Raw genomic sequence first — 21,969 nt, 5'->3', positions numbered from 1 at the left:
CTAAAAAAATATTGAGGGAGTGGTGGCTCCAGTGGTTAAGGCGCGGGGTTGCCGATCGGAAGGTCTGGGGTTCAAGCCCCGGTATCGCCAGGCTGCCACTCTTGGGCCCTTGAGCAAGGCCCTTAACCCTCTATGCTCTGGGGGTCCCTTACGAGGGAAATATCAAGGTCCGTGACGTGGGGCCGCCTTCCCGTGGGCTTACCACCTGCAGGAGGGACCGTAAGGGACGGTGCTGTGAGGATTGGGCAGCAGTCGAAGGCAGGGGCCTGCTTAGACTGCTGCCACCGCGACCCGGATTACGGATAAGCGGGAGAAAATGAATGAATGATTTATTCAATGATAATTAATCAAAAATGTAAGTAAAAGAACAACAACAACAAAAACATTTTTATTGCATTTTTGACAATTTGGACAACACATTACCCAAACACAGTACAAATTACATGAAATGACAGATTTAATTATTATAATTATGATGATGATGACTTATTATTATGAAATCTGTATTTTTCTGTTTAGCATGTTTGGTGACATTGGCATTAGTGTAATGTTTGAATTACTTTTAAATAGCTGTTGAAACTTGCATTGTTTCATGCATTTTAAAAACTTCAATTTTGCTTTTTATACAATAAAATTCTAACACACAGTTATAATTGTTTATCTAAGCAAAAAAAAAAAAAGAATTATTGTGGTGTTGGGAAAGCCACAGCTGCTGAACACTTCCTGTCTTATCTCATTTCATGAAAGCTGCAGTAAACAATGTTCTTGGGCGCTAGCTCTACATATTTCCGCATCATTTCTCTGTGAATATTAGTGAGTTTTTTGAGGCTCATGGCTCCTCTCAAGGTTTATTGGGGCAAAATGTACTAGTGTAGACTAAAACCATTACTGGAACATAGAATATTCTTGGTATTATGCAATAGGATCTTTGATCATCCAACCATGAAAAGTGTTTTATTGACCCATCCAACCCCTTCAAGTCTCTACATGTACACACAAAACCAAAAATACATTCATTTCTGTGTAGTGAAGCTACAGATCATTATTAAGACTGAAATGAGTGAATCCCACTATATACAATTGTATAGAGAATAGCTTTTCTCAGCTTTTCAATGTTTTTTGTGTTTATTAGTAGTGATAACATGCTCCAAGGTCCTGTTTCATATTCTGCCTTATCACTGATAGCACTTTCTGAGATAACTCGGAGAGTGTACAGTAAAGCACGCTACATTAAGCCATGGTGGCCTTTTTTGTGGAATTGCTGCTGCAGCTTCATGAATATGCATGAACAGGATATTAAAAGTCAGTATTCAATCAATACGCTGGTGTATAATGCTAATGCATAGCAAAAGTGTTGTGCTGGTGCTGCAAAACTTTACTGTGTTGAAGGTCTTGTCTTCCCAGTAGCAGAATTACTAGCGATCTGAAGCTATATTGGGTTAGCATCCTCACTGCATTTTGTGATTTAGCGACCTACTTAGTAGAAGACTACCTGTATTTTGATTACTCTGTAACCTTATTTTATTATATATTTTATAATCTACCCCCTTCATATATCACAGCATGTACATTAGGCTGTATTATAAAGCTAAATGTGTGCCTACAGTCCAAAATATTCACCAAAAGAAAGGTGGATCTTAAAACCTGGTCCAGTGGTATTATTAGCCAGTACCACGAAATTATATATATATATATATATATATATATATATATATATATATATATATATATATATATATATATATATATATATATATATATATATATAAATATGCACAAATAAGGCCACAGGTGTTGTGTTAAGTTAAAGTCTGTATGTTGGTGCTAAGTAGATACCATCAAGCCACAATCAAAACACGTTCAAAACAGAGTGGCTTGCTTTGTGCTAGACCAGTTACGCTTTTATTTACTCATAAAAAATAAGCAACAACTGATTCCACAAAATGTAGTTGAGTTAAAAGTGAGATATTTGACTTTGAAATGTAGTGAAGTTAGAGTAAAAGTCCACCCACATGGAAATGCTTTAGTAAAGTACAGAGATAAAGCTACTTAAGTGAATTGCATTTACTACGTTACTGTCAACCACTACTTTTTACTAAGGTGTCTGCAAACTTTTGGCAATCTAGTGTACCTCTATTGCTCCGGATTTGAGTAACGTGTCTGTGTTGATGAAAGCATGGACAGTATGTGAGTCTCACAGAGTAGGGTGACTTTATTTGAACCACAAAAAAAAAAAAAAAAAAAACATTTTACATAGAAAAAACCACAGTATGTTGAAAACATTTCAAGATCTCCTTCTGTTCTTCCGCTTACTACTGCGTGTTGCTTTTTACTGATTTCAGTACTGTATCTTTTAAAATCCAGCAGGTCTGAGACCATGCTGCATGTTTCCCACACACTCCACCAGGTCAAATGGGTCCTGGGATGATCATCTGATGTTTTTCCTATCAACAAAGCTGCAGGGAGTTGGGTTTAAAATCATGGAAAGAACTGATGAATGATGGCCAAACTACACATCCTCGAGGTACACTGAGGTTCAGAGTTAACACAGGGTGCCTGTTATGGACTGTAGGTGGCCTTTTGCTGCCAATCGCTTAGGTCCTCTGGTCTTCTTAGAAGAAAAAGTCTTAGCAAATCAATACAAAGAAAGGATTTCTCAAATTACCTTTGAAATATTCGAAGATAAAGATGAAAATCATGTAAGTCGTATGCCATGGAGATCTCTAAACTAAATTTGACATCTTTGGAAGATTTTTGAGTGGTGTATTAGACCCTACTATGACGAGGTCAGACAGAAGTCTCCATGGACTATGATGTTTGCGGATGATATTGTGATTTGTGGTGAGAGTAGGGAGCAGGTTGAGAAGAGAGAGGTGAAGAGGTGGAGGTACGTGCTGGAGAGAAGAGGAATGAAAGTCAGTAGGAGTAAGACAGAGTACATGTGTGTGAACAAGAGGGAGGGCAGTGGAGTGGTGCGGTTGCAGGGAGAAGAGGTGGAGAAGGTGGAGGAGTTCAGGTACCTGGGGTCAACAGTAAAAAATAATGGAGAGAGTGTTTTAGAGAAGTAAAGAAAAAAGTGCAGGCAGGGTGGAGTGGGTGGAGAAGAGTGTGATAGCAGGAGTGATAGAAGGGTAAATGCAAGAGTGAAAGGGAAAGTTTATATGACTGTGGTGAGACCTGCGATGTTGTATGGATTAGAGACAGTGGCACTGAATAAAAGACAGGAGGTGGAGCTGGAGGTAGCAGAGCTGATGACGGGGAGTGACGAGGATGGACAGGATTAGAAATTAGTTTATTAGAGGGACAGCGGATAAAGGACATTTTGGGGACAAAGTGAGAGAGGCACGATTGAGATGGTTTGGTATGTGCAGAGGAGGAACATGGGGTATCAGTAAGAGAATGCTGAGGATGGAGCCACCAGGAAGAAGGAAAAGAGGAAGGCCAAAGAGGAGGTTAATGGATGTGGTCGTCCCTACACTGGCTACCTGTTAAGTTTCGAATAGACTACAAAATATTGCTACTTACCTACAAAGCTCTAAATGGTTTAGCTTCCATGTATTTATCCAGTCTTCTAACATGCTACAATCCGTCACGCTCTTTGAGATCTCAAAACTCTGGACTTTTAGTTGTTCATAGAATAGCAACATCCACTAAAGGCGGTTGAGCATTCTCACATTTAGCTCCTAAACTTTGGAATAGTCTTCCTGACAGTGTTCGTGACTCAGACACACTCTCTAAGTTTAAGTGCAGATTAAAATACTTATTTTTTTTAGCAAAAGCCTACACACAACACATATTATAACCTTGTGCTCCAGTACATCTGATCACATGCACATTATCAACTTGTGCTTGTTAATATTACCGACAGCAGCTACGCCAATTCCTCTCCACTGCTTCTCTTTTTATGGACCTTTAAAGAAGTAGATGCCGACTGACTAACATCCCAAACCATCTAGAGACGTACCAGGGCCATTTGGATTCCACTTCATGTAGAGTTTGGACATTAGACCTCGTTGAGTGTTATAACGTTAACTGACTGTATAAGACTGTAGAAAAGACATTACTTCCAATCACACATTCCGGTACTCATGGTAGTTCTCACTCTTCAGTGTTTTGTATTGTTTTAAACAGTGGTGGGTGTTCAGGGCCAGCAAAACCTTATCTGCTGGCCTAAACAATATCACAAGCACTGACCTACATTTAAAAGTTAAATTCTGTTATTTGTTTCATTAAATTGTATAAATTTTTTCCAGCAGTTTATTCTCTTTATTTCGTAGCGTTTCTCTTGGCTGCACTGCTTCCAGTACGTGTATGTGGATGTTAGATTTTTTTGTCCAATCAGATTTCAGCCTCTATGTGCTCACCATGTCAATCTAATCTGCACAGGACCTTCAAAGTCAGTACTGCTGGCTGTTTGGCCATAGAGAATATTAGCAACGCATCTGTTTCTTTAACCAATCAGATTTCATATTTGCCTCACAAGGCAGCTAGCTGGCCCAGAATAGCATCAGCATATTTCTGTCCTCTGACTGGTTGGTCAGAGGGAAACTGTTACAGCCAAGCTCGACTGGCAAAACATGTCACATAATACATCTGAGTAAGACTTTTTTTATATGCCTACGGAGGAAGAGAAATTGATTTGGTCTCTGACATACTTAAAAATCCATTTACAAGAAAAGCTAGACATCGTGAGGAGGTCGGCCAACCCCTAAGCTAGCTAGCGTATCTCAGCCCGGGAAAGGTTTAGTTCTCCACTTCCAGACCAGTGAATACGAGCGGTAGCACTGGCTTACAGTCTCTGAGGAGTGCTCCAAATTATGAGTCTGCATCTCTGGTAAATAGGTTGCATTTTATTTAAATGTTTTTGTCATGTTATTAGACAAATATTGATTCTGAACTGCTCAAGATGATGTAGGTGCACAGTTGTGGTTGTAGTGTAGAGGTCTGGAGGTGTCTTAACTGGGTTTCTTGCTTTAGTAAAATAGTATTCACCCTCCATATGTGAAATGTCTCTCTCTTTGTAATGGCACGCGTTGTTGTATTGCGTTTTTGTATTGTATTTATGGTTTCTGTTATAATCACACTCTTGATATCACCCAAATGAGGATGGGTTCCCCTTTTGAGTCTGGTTCCACTCAAAGTTTCTTCCTCATGTCATCTGAAGATCTTTTTTCTTGCCACAGTCACCCCAGGCTGCTCATCAGGTATTAACACACATTATTCACTTTCATTGATAAATTCTGTAAAGCTGCTTTGAGACAATGTCCGTTGTGAAAAGCGCTATAGAAATAAACTCGAACTTGAACATGCAGGTAGTTGGTTTGAAAGAGGCAGATGTAGAGGACAGAGTAGTATGGAGATGGATGATCTGCTGTGGCAACCCCTAATGAGAGCAGCTGAAAAAAGAAGAAAAAGAAAAAGAAGACGTATTAGACCCTACTATCAAAGCACAAACTGCAGGAATGTTTTCTGTGAAAAAAATAATTTCAATCAGCATAAATTCAGAGATATGGAAATCTGTTCTGCAAAGTGAAGATATTCTGGAGTCCCAGCTCCATACTAACACACTTTATATTGGGTTTCCTTTTATTTCTCAGTTTTATATAACTGAGTGAAGGTTATATTTTTAAGATGTTTGCTGATCAGAAATGTTGTATAAGCAATAGTTGATAATACTGGGTGGTATCAAATCCTTTCGAGACTTGTTCTGTTTACAAAAAAGTACTTAATTTATCTATGTTTACATACTACCACCTTTAAAATGGTCCCCTTGCACAGCAACAGCGCCCTTAGCGTTCCTGCCACTTCTGGAATGTGTCCTGGAAGTCGTCTTTTTAAAGCGTGTCAAGCACCTTCTGCGATTCGCACTGGATCTCCACAACGGTCAAAACGGCAACCTTTGAGATGGAGCTTCATTTTCGGGAAGAGGGCGAAGTCCGCAGGAGACAAATCTGGTGAGTAGGGTGGGTGCGGAAGTGAGATCATGTTTCTGGGGAGAAAATCGCGTGTGAGGAGAGCTCGGTGACAGGGGGCGCAAGTGTCAGAATAGCAGACATGGGTTGTTTGTTAATTATCTTTTAATGCCAATCCAGCAACAGTGGCTATTTCTATGGCAAGATCAAGGTGGGTATGATGAGATGTTCTGTTTACATTGTTTTGACTAAGGCAGTGTTCAGTGGTTATATGAAGACCTTCAGTTTAAGGTTTCTATAATTTATTTTGGTGATGCATTTTGGAGAATCGCAGATGTGGTAATGGACGTGGTCAGAACAGCACCAGTTGCACAGCTCTTAATGTACACACAATGATATATTTTGGCACACTGACTTATGAAGGTCGGTGCTTCCTGTGACTGTGCATGCAGCCTTGTGCTGCCATCTGTTGGCATGTTATAAAACTATTCTTGAAATTTTTTAAAAAGTATTATAGACTGATGAATAAGTGTTAAAATGCGCAGGGTGGGCCACGAAAAAGTAGCCCGCCTCAAATACCGGTGCCACGCTCTTTGGAAGAGGCCGTAGCCCCTTGCTCTCTGTCTGCCAACTGTCCGTGGTGTCCTCCCTCGTCCTTCTGTGCACTCACAGTTGAAGAGCCGCAAGCCACTCTGTATTTACCGATGGACTTCACAAGTCATTCTGCATTCATGCACCTCCCACATGTCAAAAATGAAAGCAAAGGCATGGTCAAACACCAGTTCGTTGATAAAGCTTGGAGGCAGGGTATATGAGTGGTAAAGATCTCAGACCTGTGTGAAATAGGTTTTAGAACTAGAATAATACTTTAAATAGCATTATAGTGTGTGATAATGGTTGTCATTTATTTGGCAAAAAAACATCAAAAAAATTAAAAAAGTGTTAGCAGCTCTCTCATTGCGTGTTGTACAGAACAGTTATTAGCTTATGAACATAATACAATCCTGCTCAATAACCACATCGGACAGAGTCAACGCACAAAGACAATGAAACTACTGAAACTACTCTTCCGTCCAACAGGAGATTACAGCAGAACCAGCAAAAACATGGACACTTGCCATTGACAAAAAAAAACAAAAACAGGAAATGATACAACCTCCCATATTCCACTGAGATATGGTAATAAATAAATACAAGTACAACAGCAAAAATAATAATAATTTATATATTTTTATATTTATATTTATATATATATATATATATATATATATATATATATATATATAAAATATTAGACTCATTGGCTTGGTGGTCATTAATGGTTGAGACAAATTCAGTAAAAAAAAAACGTAAAAGAAGAAGAAAATGGTGTATTTGAATATTTTTTTTTTTATATGTTATCCCTACATGTCTACGCACAACTCCTTAGGTTTAAGCAAGCTACGGATGTAGACTCTACAACCTAGCAGCTATACCAATTTACCAAAGAAACAGTCTTAACATGTATTACATGAGTCTTTATACTCACCACCATTTTCTACCAGCGATAGCCATTCACTAAGCCATTTGCGCCGACTACCTTCGACCTAAACGCGAAGAAAACGTTCCAGCATGTACTGCTGCAAAGTTCTGCCTCGATTATATTTTTTCATTTGTCCTATCAACATTAATGTAACACTGAGACCATAAATAAAAAAAAAATAAAAAAAATTAAAATAAACACAATCACCACCACACACATACAAAGCACAGGATATGTACAATCCTGGCAAGAAAGGCACTGAGGAAGTTTATCACCAAAAACAGTCTTTCTGTCTCCTTTTGCTTTTTGTGTAAAAGAAAAAAGTGACATTCACTCGGAAAGATTAATCGCTATACATGTAGAAATCACTTTTTTGTGTGTCGAAGTGGAAAGCTACAAAACTGCACATCTCTTCAAACTGATCCTTCCCCCTACTAGTTGTTTTCTTAGAGGGAAATAATTATAAACTGAAGGATTTTTGTTTTATTAAAGGCAAACAGCCTGGTAAAAGATTCAACTCGGTCACTAAACATGACATACTGGCTCAGTCTGTTAGCGAATGGAAACATCTGGTTCGCTCTACCGCGTGTTCAAGTAACGGACGGGGGCAGGACAGCTTCCAAATTAGCGATTTGTATAAGATCATGTTTCCAAGTGACAACTTTTGGCAGGTGCTATTCGTTTATACGCTCTGGCCCTGTGTACACACCGCGCGTTCCCATAGTGGCCCCCCAGGGCTGAAATGCGCGTAGTTGGTGAGGAATGAACCGCTTTGGACGAAGTTTTGGACAGTCAGAACGTTTGGACAGTCGGTGCGCCTAGTGGGCTAAAGGGATTGGCTTGGTTTGTCACATGACCTGGCACTTAAGGCAAAGTCTTTAAGAGTCACTGCTCTTTGGATAGAGCGTTTGCATTCAGTCTGAGTCGATCCTGCTGTACTTCACCGTACCCCACTGTATCGATCGCCATGAGAAGGGGATGTGGAAGCTGCGAGGGACGACGCCTTGCACATTCTGCTCCAGATACTGGAAAGCGCGGTACCACCAAATGCGTGACATGAAGTTGCTTGGAGACAATGCCTTGAGTTCCTGAAAATCAGAAGATGCTTTGTTAATAAAGCAAATTCACTCATATGCACTGTATGGGCAAACACTTGAAGACCACATGATCATAACATTTTAACATGCTTAGTACACATTTGCTGTTATAATATCCTCCACTCTTCTGGGAAGATGTTCCACTAGATTTTGGAGTGTGTTTGTGGAGATTTGTGTGGGTGTTGGTAAACTCAGGTACTGATGTAAGTGAGGTGAGGGGGCCTGGGGGTGCACTCAGTGTTCCAATTCATCCTAAAGCTCTTTGATACGGTTGAGGTCAGAGCTACTCAAGATCTTCCACTCCAAACCCATGTAAAGTATATTTTCATGGAGCTGGCTTTGTGCACAGGAACAGTGTCAAAGTTTGGGTCTCCTAATTCAATTTACTGCTACTGCTGTACATGCTGTACCTCTATTGTGTGCCTCTATATAGCCACATACTGTATAGCTGGAAAAGTCAGGTGTAACAATAATTTTGTTATAGAAATATTTAAATTGGCTACCAAGTTCAATTCATTGTGCTCATGGATGTTACGAGTTTTAAATAGAGGTCAACCAGAGGTCAATCTGCACCGATAGTTGATTGCTGGAACTGCTAATACTGCTGGATTGCTGGATAATAAATAATAAATAATAATAAATCCATACCGATAGTTTTTTTGGCTTCTGGTCAGATGTCATTGCAAGAGTGGCCTCTAGAGGCGAATCACTGACTTCATACGCTGTTTGTTTTGACATATGAGACAGCGCGCTGCACGGAGAACGCTAAATTATATTTATAATTTAATTATTATTTAATTACATTTATTATTTAGTATATTCATATTTATTTCCTTTAGCATGGTACTTTTTTTGTGATAAAGTTCAGTTTTACATGTAGTGTTTTTTTTTTTTTATCTCAGTATCCTTCTAAAATAACTTTCTAAAAACTTTCTTTCGGCTTCTCCCATTAGGGGTCGCCACAGCGGATCATCCGTATTTATGATCCGCATGTTCTATTTGGCACATGTTTTACGCTGGATGCCCTTCCTAACGCAACCCTCCCCATTTATCCGGGTTTGGGACCGGCACTAAGAGTCCACTGGCTTGTGCAACCCTAAAGGCTAGGGGTTGGTTCCCTGACCGGTGATCGAACCCGGGCCGCAGCGGTTAAAGAGCGCCACATCCTAACCACTAGACCACCAGGGAACCTATCCTTCTAAAATAACTATTGGTTGATTAATCAGTTATCAGCGAGTACAGTAGGATCCAACCTAGCTATCGGTAAAATCGGTCGACCTCATCACATTTAATTTAGAACCGTCCTGTGTTAGTGTTACATATGGTGTATTGATATAGTGGTCACATGACAAGGTGTTTCAAAAAATTAAGGTGTTATTGTGTCTGTTGCCTTTTACTTACTGAATAGTTAGCCATAGTGTGGTACCACCAGAAAAGGCGTGTGGTGACGAAGTAGGCAACGACTACATCTATGGTGTAGTGATCATGAGCCAAAAGGATGCAGAACACACCGACGACCGAGAGCGTCCCACACCCCCAGTGATAGCACCAGAAGCGCCTTGGAGAGTCTGCGAGACACAAAAAGGAGTGTTTCAAATCAATGAATCTTTCTACTTTTATTTATTCCTAAACAGAAGACAGCTTATGAATTTCTTTTAATCTAGACTTTAGCACATAAGCTGAGATGGACAAGTGAATAAACACTGATAAAGTGCGAGTGACTGGAATTTTATAGAAAAATGCACTTTTATTTTTATTTTTTGGCCAACACTTTTTCCAGTGCACATTCTAAACATAACACAAGGTGGCTCACTCGGTCATTCAAACAGTTTCACTCCCTAGAGCAGAAATGAGAATGGAGGACATGGAGGACATCGACTTACACTCTTTAATAAAGAGATAGGTGAGGGTCAGCATGACCGTATGGCCGCTGTACAGGTAATCCCCGCACATGTGATGAGAACCGGTTATGGTCAAACCTCCACCGGCAAGCATCTTCAACACCCGCCACATCTGGGATTGCCAATCTCCATGCAGCTGCGGCACAGGGGGAAAAAAACCCTCAAATGAATCGATGAGCTAGAACAAATCCTGCTTGCCTATATTGCCCATGTTTTATGACGAACATCACATTTGATTTATACACACAGAAAAAAAATTTAATGATCAGGCATAACATTATGACCACCTGCCTAATATTGTGTTGGTCCCCCTATTGCTGCCAAAACAGTCCTGACCCTTCGAGCATTAACGTCTTTAGCAATTTGAGCTACGTCTGTTGGATCAGACCACACAAGGCAGCCTTCGATCTCCAATGAGCCCATGACCCTGTCACCTGTTCATCACTGTACCTTTGTTGGACCTCTTTTGATAGATACTGACCACTGCAGACCAGGAACAGCCTACAAGAGCTGCAGTTTTGGGGATGCTTCAACCCAGTCGTCTAGACATAACAATTTGTCCCTTGTCGAAATTTGCTTAAATCCTTACGCTCGCTTTTTCCTGCTTCCAAAACATCAACTTTGAGTACAAAATGTTCACCTGCGACCTAATATATCCCTCCCAGGTGCCATGATGAAGAGATAATCAGTGTTATTTACTTCACCAGTTAAAATGTTATGCCTGATCAGCATATAATTTACATTTATGGCATTTGCCTGACATCCTTATTCCAGAGAGACTTACATTTATCTCATTCAATACAGCTGAGCAACTATGGGGTTAAAAGCTTTGCTCAGGGGACCAGAAGTGGCAGTTTGCTGTGGCTGCGATTTGAACTCACGACCTTCGGATCCAAAGTCGAATGCCGTAACCGCTAAGCCACCACATCCCCCATATTAACTGTGATTGCACGGACAACTGACAAGCAGCATGGCGTATGGAGGAGATGCAACTGTGAGGAAATACATGTTTCAGTATGACTGTTGAAGATCCTTGATTTACACTGCTTTTCACTCGCTCATACACTCGCTCACACTCATTCACTCTCGTGTAATTTTTTTACGCCAACTCGTTTGCTCTTTCTCTTGCCCACTCGGCTGCACCCCACAGGAAAGCAAGATCAGATATGTGAAAGGGCGTCTGGCTCAGCCCATCTGCTGATGAATGCTTCCCTGCAGGCTGAGCAGCAAGCACTTCCTGTCCCATGTAGTGGGTGTACACCGTCAGTCTCCACCCTCCCTCCCCCGGCTGACTCACACACACACAAACATTAACACTCAAATACAGTCTTGCCAGGAAGTTCACCATGACAACACAGTTACACTCCAAACAATCATCTCATTCCGTTATTCCTCGTTCTTCTGCTTTAAGCAAGTCTACTTAGCGAGCGCCTAGAGGTACGGGACGCGTTTCTCCGAGAAGAGGCGGATTTCGAACAAACGTTAACTACCATGTGCGCTGACAAGTTGATGATATGCCTTTCCTTAAATGGTCGAAGCATACACAGCATACACAATGTATAGAAGTGCACAAGCTGTACCACCTTGGGGTTCCAATAAAATGCTTGTTTCCGTAAAACATGGCAACTTTTGCAATTTGTCATTACACAATACAGTTGTTGTGTACCTCATCTCGGCTTACTTACTTCAGTTACTTACACAATCTAACCACAAGGTCTGGTTTCTGTGATTTCAGAAAGTTAACCATGACCGATAATAAAATTGAGCAACATTTATAAAATAATAAAGAAATTAATGAATGAAATATATATATATATTTCATTCATATAAAAAAAGGTAATGAGAGTCATCTTCAAGACCTACCTTCTTCCTAAGACACTTAAACAAGCACTTGTGTTTATGTCTTGTCTATAGACAAAAAAAGACATAATAAAAACAAATCATGCTATCATTTCTCTAAAGTTCACTAGAGGTCAGGCTGATGTTATCTCAAGTAATCTAGTAAACCAGTATTGATTTATAAAGAATTAAAGCACTTTTGAAAGTTACTCTGGAGAAGGGCGACTGCTAAATTGCATAAACGTAAATGTGGGATAAAAAAAAAAAGATTTCTGCTTCATCAGCAAGTTTTACTAAAAAATCTTAAGTTGCATAAGTTGTATAATTCCTACATGTGTAACATGTCACATCTCCACTCTGCTAAAACATCTGACCAAAACTTGCACTTCCCCACAGCTGCAATCCGTTTACATCTGTGATCCAATAACAGAAAACTGATTGGCTGTTGCATGTTGGTCGAAATACAGCAAATTAGATTTGGACTGCTGAAAGAAAGAACTACGTCACCAAGGAAACAAAACAAAACAAAAAATAAATACGTTTTTGCGGGAGCATTTCAATGAGCATCAGAGGTTGCGTTACATGGACGTTGGAAAACCTGTCACATGACCACCAGGTAGAGAGAGTGTGTTTGGAGTCTCACTGTGCGTCTGTTACAAAGGAAAACTCTCTCCATATAAAAGGTATGATGTGCTGGAGAATGGAGAATTAAATTGCATAATTTACTATTTAATTCCAAGCAATATATTATTTAATTTTTTCCTAGAGCAACATGTACGCAGGAGATTTGTACTTTCTCTCAAGCGCAAGAACGATATACTTCGTCCACTTCTAACTGGTGAGTATCGATTAAACATTTATGCTCACCTAATTATATTTACTATCATTTCTTGGGCAAAATATCAGATTTGTTAACAACAGAGTCCTGGACAACTTTCAGAATCTAAAATCTGGCATCTGTCTACATTTTTCATGAACATACATGACCAGATTTTTGACACTTGTCCTCTAGGATGTGTTCTCACTTCAGGCAGGATACAGAGATCCAAATAAATACTACATTTTAAATCAGAACTGAACTGGGACTGGACTGGAAATGGGACTTGGACTAGACAAGGAATGTACTGGGACTGGACAAGAAATAAACTGGGACTGAACTGGAACTGGACAAGGACTGAACTGGGAATTGGACTTGGACTAGACAAGGAATAAACTGGGACTGGACTGGGAATAGGACTTGGACTAGACAAGTAATGAACTGGGACTGGGCAAAAAATGAACTTGGACTAGACAAGGACTGAACTGGGACTGGACAAGGACTGAACTGGGACTGGACAAGGACTGAACTGGGACTGGGACTGAACTGGAACTGAACTGGGTCTACACACCTCTTACCACAGGAAAATCAAGAACAATCATTAAAGGCCTAAAAATCACTTCCAAAGCATCCTGGTCCAATTATCCTATAGCGTAGGTCATTACCTAACAAGAGCAACAACTTGACAATCTACGAACATAAAGCAATAAAATATAATTGTTTATGAACCTGTTTTGTTCACTTGCAACAAGAACTCTGAATGGACACTAATTTGGCTGTGTTCCAATTTGGACCACCTTTACCTCAGGTATGAGAAGACTGACCTATCAAATGCAGGCTATCAATACAGCTCGACAAAAGCATGATGATGAACTAGTGGAAGTGGTATTTCAGTGGCTATGATTTTAACTTTCGGATCCAAAGGTTCAAATTGCACCACCACCAAGTTGAACGAGGCTCTTAAAACGCACACATGCCCAGTTGGATAAATGAGATAATTGTAAGTGCTCTGGATGAGAGCGTTTTTATGACAAATGTAAGTGTTGATCACAGCATCAAGGTGTTATTGCTCTTGGAACCATGTGTACCTTAGGTGAACACTTAAAGTGCATCCCTGGAACAGGCAGAGTAGTGACGTACATGGTGATACACCGATAGAGGTATAGCGTCCCTAAAATGAACAGGAATCGCCGACCAACAATGGACCTGCCAAAAAAAAAAAAAAAAAAAAAAAACTTAGGTCACCCCAACACCTATTACAAATACGTGTGACTTCAAAAGTGTGCTTTATTTTTAAATGTTCACTTACTTGTGTTTTAGGAGACTCCACTGTAAAATCCATACGATGACCAGAATCATCCCGTTTACCTCACAGACAGTAAAAGCCCACTCTACGCGGTCAAAAATGTCAAAGAACTTATCGGGCAATGGAGGGCTCACCTCCTTGGGAGGCACACGCTCATGGACTACGGAGATCATTAGAGTGGTGAAAATGAAGCAGCAGATCGCATAGAAGAAGGCTATGGCAGTCTTGCCCCACTCGGTGGGAAATAAAACGCTAGGAGGGCCGGGGATAGGAATCCGCACCACTTCCTTATGTAAACCGTTGACCAAACCGTTGCGCGTAGCTTTGCTCCTGTCTCCGGCGGCGTCGACGTTAGCATGGCCGTTTGCGCGAGTCTCCATGCACAGCTCGATGGTGACCTCTTCTCTGGACCACTGAGTGGTTTTCTTCATGCTGGCCTAAAGCACTAGAGGATGCACAGAGTTCCTCCAGCAGCGCTCATAAAGCGGAAAAAAACTGATGTAGAAAACACGTTCTGGTTGTCTGGACATCAACTGGACGGCATCTTCTAACGCACGGCCCTTCCTGAAAAGAAAACAACATCAGTTAACCAAATCATAATCAAGGATGGGGTTCGGTTGACCAGGTGTATCTGCTCAAACAATGTGTTTTAAAACAAGGATCCTAGTAGAGTTCATTTCAAAATGACCAGAACCTTCTGATGAAATTGGGTCTTGATGGGTTCAGTAAAGCTTTAAATCTATTATATCGATCGAAAGGAGCAGGAAAGTTTTTTTCCTTTGATGGAACAGGCAATGCATTCATTTATAAGCTAATTACTAAAGTAGGCCTCGTATGGGTGGAACTGTATCCAACAGAGAAAGCTTGATGCAACTGCTGGTCCAATGATTTACAATATTCTAAAAGGCGCCTGACATCCACAAAGTCCACAAAGTATAAATTACTCCGGCCCAAAAATAACACCATCACCCTGAAATTTATTCTTGTGTATACAACGCACCCGTAAACAAAGCTTAAATGAATAAACAAATCTCTGTCTATCATAACTGTAGATTAAATTGTCAGCGTATAAAGTGACTCAAACGCAACATGATCTCCGCTCGATCCGTTATCGGAAAAGGGCCGAGGGGTTTGGAGGCGAGGGCATAAATGAGGGGGACTAAAGCTATAAAATGCCAGAGACATGTGATGTATGGTGAGCCCTGAGAAACCCTGGAACTAATTTTGTTGATTTACAAAAATATATATATATTTTGGGGGATCAAGAAAATCCTACATTTAAAGATTTTCCATTATACCGTATTTTTCGGACTATAAGCCGCTACTTTTTTCCCCAAGTTTTGAACCCCGCGGCTTAAACAACGAAGCGGCTAATTTATGAATTTTTCCTGGGTTTTTCCCGGTTTCACAAACTTCAAGCCAAAAAACTGAACCCCATAACATTAGACCAATGAAATTTACGAACGGAAACGAAAAAAAAAACCGCACCTCACCTGTGTTCTGAGCTGCACGGCATCAAGAGAAAAAAGTTTTTTTTCTAAACGCACGACGATGACAAAAGCTAAACTCCCGAGAGAAATAGTTGTGAAAGGAAGGAGGAAGACCGTGAACAATGACTTTCTTGGTAGGCTACTGTTTAGATACAAGCCGTTGTAACGCGTTGAGTCTGGGTGAAGGGAGAGCTCGCTAACTCCAGTTGCAACAGAAATCATATAAGCACAGACAGGTTTCCAAAACTTGTGCTTTTTTATTTTTCTTGGCAACAGCGTTACGGGTTAGTCAAAGAAACTTAGAAATGAGCATCAGAAAATAATAAGGACATATTCCTCGTCTTGCACACACACAGTAATACTGGAAAATGCAGTGGCAGGCTATTCCCAAAATACCGCTCCTAAAGGAAGCGCAACATATTTCACCCGTTACACCGTGTGTAACGTGTCTTTCGTTAAAGCCTGTGTAAAGTACATTAGTGTAGACAGGTGCAGCTTATTTATGTTAAAAATAAAAATATTTGTAAAATTCAGTGGGTGCGGCTTATATATGGGTGCGCTTTATAGTCCGGAAATTACGGTAGTTTATTATATATATATATATATATATATATATATGGTGCCCACGAGCACCACGAGGACCACGTGAGTAGCCTGAAAGCCTTTTCCAAAAAATAGCTGTTTATTACTTTGTAAATCATTGTTGATAATTATTGTGAGAAATCATTAACATGATCAGTGTCTTCACATAGATGAATATCGTTAATTATTAATAATAACACATAATAAAAGGTAAATTGAGCAAATTTGTTATTTCAGATCAAACTTAAAACTGTGTGTATCAAACTGGTAGCCCTTCACAAAAATTGGTACCCAAGAAGTAGCTCTCAGTTTTAAAAAGGTTGGGGACCCCTACCTATACTAATCCGGACAAATTTGAAAACGGTGTTTTCGTCGTTTCTGCCTGCCGTTTATTTACGGAAATTTACGATGTAAACAGCGTTTTTACCGTTTTGGAAAACAGACTAGTGTAGACGTAGCCAGAGTGTTAGTAAAGCGTCGCGTGTTAATGACTGAAAACGAGTCACCGTTTTGAAAAGACTCCGTTTTCACAGTTCACACTGCGACCCGAAAAACGGCGTGTTCAAATTTATCCTCTTTGGAGAATGTTATCAAAAAGCTCCGCTTCTACTGACTGGGAGAAAAATAAGACGTTTGCTAAAGCACTATTTCATTATTGTTATTATTTTACACTCCTCTGTTTAGGAAAGTGTGCAGAAGCGTAGCTCATCTTTCCTTGGCAATATCTTTTTACTTTTTCTTGCAAAAAACATTTACGATCCAGCAAATTCTAAGCCTTAGAATGAAGACTAGTGTTTAGCCAGAGTCTATGAGGCGATCATGCACAGTAGATGCCCTTAGAACAGGGGTGTCAAACTCAAATTCACAGTGGGCCAAAATTAAAAACTGGGACGAAGTCAGCGGGCCAAACTCAATATTTATTGAAAAAATTACTGCAATTGTGCATGTTTTCCGTCTCTTCAGATGTGTAATGTTGAACCTTTTCATATGGAAACAAACTTTAGTTTTGCATAAACATTAAATCTGGAACAACCAAAGTTTAATATTATAAACACATGAGAAATTACATTTGAAATAAAACACACATCAGTGGTATTCGTTTCTTATCATGTCTCTCTCTATCTATAGACTTTCAAATTCCTTTATAATGTCAATCATTTTTCACAGGCCAACAACAAAACCAAAAATAATCATTTCCTTCAATTAAAAATTAAATCTTCCAACCATGAACAGGCCATGCCTTGGAGTAGGAAAGGTGCATAAAGACAACATTCATTCATTGGTTGAAGACAGATACCTGCATCTCTTCTTACATACAAGTGCATCATGTCTGGGTTTAGGCTCTGAGCTGAGGAAATCCTCAGGAAAGAGTGAAGATGTTCATCAGTGCGACTCCTGAGTGGTGTTTTGTTCATCTTCATTAAAGAGAACAGTTACACACACAGATATGTGCTGGTGAACATAGAGAGTGTTTGAGCAGCTTGGACACGGAGTTGGAGCAGTGTGTCGAGGAGGAAACATGGAAACTGTGCAGCACACACAGAGTCGTACTTTGACTTGAGCGTGTCTCTACACTGGAGTTCAATCAGCTCCATTTGGAGGTTGGTTGGTGCGCTTTCCACGTCAACCACAAACGAAACACCGAGCAGTTCAAATCTGCATTTCTGGGCTTCAAAGTCGGTAAATCGCGAAGTAAATTCAGTACGCGGAGTTTTTCAGCGGTCTCGACTGACGCGCAAACGCACTAACAAAGCATTCTGGGATTTGTAGTATTAGCGGTGTATGCGCGATATACTGGCGGGCCAGCTCTAATACACACTTGATATGATCTCGCGGGCCAAATATAATTACATAATAATTAATTAATCCAAATCTGAGTTAGACACCCCTGTACTAAGGGCATCTACTGTGCATGATCGCCTCATAGACTCTGGCTAAACACTAGTCTTCATTTAAACCACGTGTCCTGTGTTTATATGGATGTATGCGTGAAATTCCTTTCCATCTTCAGTTCACAAGCAGCCACAACAATGACTAAAACTGACTGGTATTTGTAGATTCTTTATAAAAGCTAAAAATGGATCGCAACGTGGATTTATCGAAACTCTTAACACAAACACTGAGACAACCATTTTTCCACTCAGGACATTAAACGTCCACCTGAAGAACCGTATCCAGATGCGCATTATTATCTGGTTAAGACAGAGGGAGAGAAGAAGTAAAAAGACTTATCGTAGTCTGGTTACCTACAATGACTTCCTTTGTGGAAAATCACAGAACATGTCGATACAGCGTGGCTGGCCTGTATCCTGTGTTGGAGTCTCGAACACGCTGTTAAAATAGATCCTGTTTTGGCCGTTGCTATGGTAACCGGGGAGGTGCGCATTGCACATGTGTCGCTGCGCAATTCGGCACGTCTATAATTCTAATACCAAACACATAGCTAACTGAATTCTGTTCAATTGTAGTGAAATGTAGAAATGAAGTAATACAACATCTGGAGATAATACCAGGAAAGAACAGTCTGTGCATGTAGGAGTTTCACCGCCAGATGTTCAATAAACCAGGTGTTCATCTCACGAGCTCTGTGATAGGAAACTGATCTGCAGTACAAACCCGCGAACGTTAAAAACAGTGAAAATGCATTACAGCGTTCATTGTAGGGTTGAATCATAACGTATTGCATACATAATTATGCCATAGGTTTTGAAATGTTTTTGGTTTGATCTGGTAAAGTGTTGAGTCATATTGTTGTGGTAGAACAGAGTAAGAGAGGGTTTGAATGCTCCATCTGTCACATGTAAACCCTGTGGTCACGAATGAACAATAACAGGTGCATTCAACACAAATCTGGCTAACGGGTCTGTATTTTTAATCTACTTTACACCAAACTCTAATTCATCATGTGCTGCTGGTTTTAGAGAACAGTATATATCTCGAGTTGCGACACTGTTGACATTTTTAATTGAGAAGATTGACAAGAATAATTGCGCTGTGTATAAACAGTTCTCCCGCCTGTGTTTTCAATGTGTCTCGACCCAAAGACGCCACTTCCTTACAAAGAACGCATGACTGTTGAAATGGTCTATAGCAGGGGTCTTCACGACATGGGGTAGGGACCCTCTGATACAAAATGTGTCAAATATAACCAGATATTAATAGAAACCAATCATATTACACTAGTTATATTATGTCAAGACATTGAGAGCCATGTTGTTGTTGTACATGCATCACTGTCGGTATTGTTTTCAATATCTTTCAAATCTTTGAAAAAGATTTATGCATCATGAACATATTTAGCAACTAAAATCACAATTTTTGAGGTTGTTCACGGTTGTCTTTTATTTTTGCAGTTTCATACATTTTCCTTTTCCTGTCAGGTGGACAATTATACATTTACATAAACATCAGCTTTAAGGTTTTTTGTTTTTTTTTTTACAAAAATGTATTTGTGATTTACATTAATTAGCAGAACTTGTGGTCTATTGTATGGAAGCGTATAGGTAGCAAAATTCAACTTAAAATGTAATATGTAAAATGGCAATGCATTGTATGTGCAAAGTTTGGTGCAAAAGGAAAATCAAAATGATCCTATTTGCATTTGCCATTTCCGACAGTATTTTTAATATGTAAATTACATACTAATTTTAAGGGAGAGTGGGCGTGGTCAGCGCTGAATGCATTTTCGAACGTCTTAAGTTTCAATGCAATAAATGCATACAAAAAATAATAATAATTTAAATGACCATTTTGCTACCCTTTGCTATACATATGGTTTAGAATGCATTTTGAAACACACACTGAAATTTCCTACAAATATCCCACAGCATTATGATAAAAATGCAATTCTAAGTGTCCTAACCGTGAGTCTTAATGCATTCAGGATTTGCTACTATTTCTGCTTGGACATGTTACACATATTAAATCAATTTGGGGGATACATTTTCATTTATACGCAACTTATAAAGTGTTAAAATTTGTGTGTCATTTACATATTAAAACTGTTCAAAATTTAAATATTACTGTTGGAAACGGCAGATGTAAACTATATCGTTTTATTTCGCGCCTTTGTGCAACTTTGCACGTATGGCAGTGGGAAATGTACATTTAAATATAAAAATAATTTTCTCTATTTGCCCAACGATGGCCTTTACGTTGAACCATAGTACATCCAAATGTTTGGAACGTCTTTTATAACCCTCCCTCGATTGATACCTTTCAACAAGTGGGACACCGTGCATGCTGTGTAAGCTCTTTGCAAATCATGACTTCTGCAGTGAATAGAATAACATGTGAATAATAAAATCGTGAAGAAAAGTTTTTTTTTTTCCTCAATCAGAAGAATTTTATGTAAATAAATATCCTCTTTTTCAAAAAAAAATGTTGGACTTTCATTTGTTACACTCGGCAATTTCCCACTAATGGTGTAAACGTTTTTTTTTCACTTCGCATAAACCTGCTACTTTAACAAGGGTGCGTAGACTTTTGCAGGAGTGGACGGCCGTGTCGTTTAAAAACAATAATGTCGATGTTGTAAAGCTCACATATTGGCTAATTTGCTTCTCTTGCAACTGGAGGTCTGTGACGCTCAAACTACAACAACTTACAACATCCAAGTACTGCAAAACTTCATCGACAGAAACAATCGACAAGATTTTGCCACATTTCGTTAAGGATTAGTCAGGGACTTTTAAAGATTTAACTGAAATTAAATGCACTAATCGGGTTAAATGGAGAATAAAGGATACAAATCTGATTACAGGTTGCCCTAAAAGCGTAAATCCCACTGGCAGACACATGGTGCATGAGTCAAATAGGGAATTACTTTGAGGCTTAATCCTGAAGTAAAAACAGGTAAAAAAAAAAAAAATAAATTCACCGGCACGTTTTACTTCATGGAAACTTTCTTCGAACCAATTGCCTACAAGATTTTCTGCTAAAAAATAAAACAAACACACACGTTATTTTCTTTTTAAACCCGAAGAGGTGAAACTTTCTCTAAAAGCAACCAAGTTTTCAAAATCTACAGCCGGATAAATGCTTATTGGTTACACCCTTGGTATCTGAAGCACATGGTTTCGAGTCTGAAGAATTTCAAGAACTTTTTGAGGGTGTTCGGCAGGGCGTGGCACGTCTGTTTACAAGACTGCGCGTGGAACGGGGGAAGGGATGTGTCCCCGCTACACATCTGCTTTCTATTACACAGCTCGCTCTGCGCTAGTGCTTTACTCTAACTGCACTTGTACACAGTGCAGAATGGTTCCAGTTTTATTACTGGCAGATTTGTTGTGTTTGTGTAATAGAGAAAAATTACACTTTGCTCTCTCGAAAATTATGAATTGTGCATTTTTTTTGTAGTTTTACACACACACACACACACACACACACACACACACACACACACACACACACACACACACACACACACACACACACACACACACTCAGAGTTGAGACTCTGAGTTAAAATACATCAGCATGGGTGCAGTTTCCTGTTAAAAGT

General features: G+C 39.6%; 1 protein-coding gene and 2 long non-coding RNA genes across 7 annotated transcripts in view; 1 reads left to right on the top strand and 2 right to left on the bottom strand.

Moving 5' to 3' along the window:
• Positions 1-4,832: 4,832 nt before the first annotated feature.
• On the bottom strand, positions 4,833-7,138 carry LOC310734600. The gene is made up of 2 exons (XR_014536098.1): positions 5,755-7,138; positions 4,833-5,396 (listed from the first exon to the last, which is right to left on the bottom strand). It is a non-coding gene; the product is annotated as an uncharacterized lncRNA (long non-coding RNA).
• A 65-nt stretch (positions 7,139-7,203) lies between these two features.
• sgms1b (sphingomyelin synthase 1b) overlaps positions 7,204-21,969 on the bottom strand; it is a 25,213-nt gene continuing 10,447 nt past the window's right edge. For 4 of the 5 annotated variants that reach the window (XM_083556796.1, XM_083556798.1, XM_083556795.1 and 1 more), the window contains exons 2-6: positions 14,398-14,958; positions 14,177-14,294; positions 10,415-10,568; positions 9,933-10,099; positions 7,204-8,522 (exon numbers count right to left, since the gene is read on the bottom strand). In XM_083556796.1, coding sequence (XP_083412922.1) covers positions 8,349-8,522; positions 9,933-10,099; positions 10,415-10,568; positions 14,177-14,294; positions 14,398-14,825 — 1,041 coding nt within the window. In that variant the 5' untranslated portion in view covers positions 14,826-14,958 and the 3' untranslated portion in view covers positions 7,204-8,348. Of the gene's footprint in view, positions 8,523-9,932; positions 10,100-10,414; positions 10,569-14,176; positions 14,295-14,397; positions 14,959-18,716; positions 18,738-21,969 lie in introns of those variants that run through there. The other variant, XM_083556799.1, reaches the window with a different exon arrangement.
• On the top strand, positions 19,481-20,144 carry LOC310734605. The gene is made up of 2 exons (XR_014536102.1): positions 19,481-19,601; positions 19,650-20,144. It is a non-coding gene; the product is annotated as an uncharacterized lncRNA (long non-coding RNA).

Source organism: Silurus aristotelis (assembly GCF_946808225.1).
Source record: "Silurus aristotelis genome assembly, chromosome: 12".
In the NCBI taxonomy this organism is placed as follows: Eukaryota; Metazoa; Chordata; class Actinopteri; order Siluriformes; family Siluridae; genus Silurus; species Silurus aristotelis.
The sequence above is the reverse complement of the archived record's forward strand: the minus strand, read 5'-3'. Positions and strand labels throughout refer to the sequence as shown.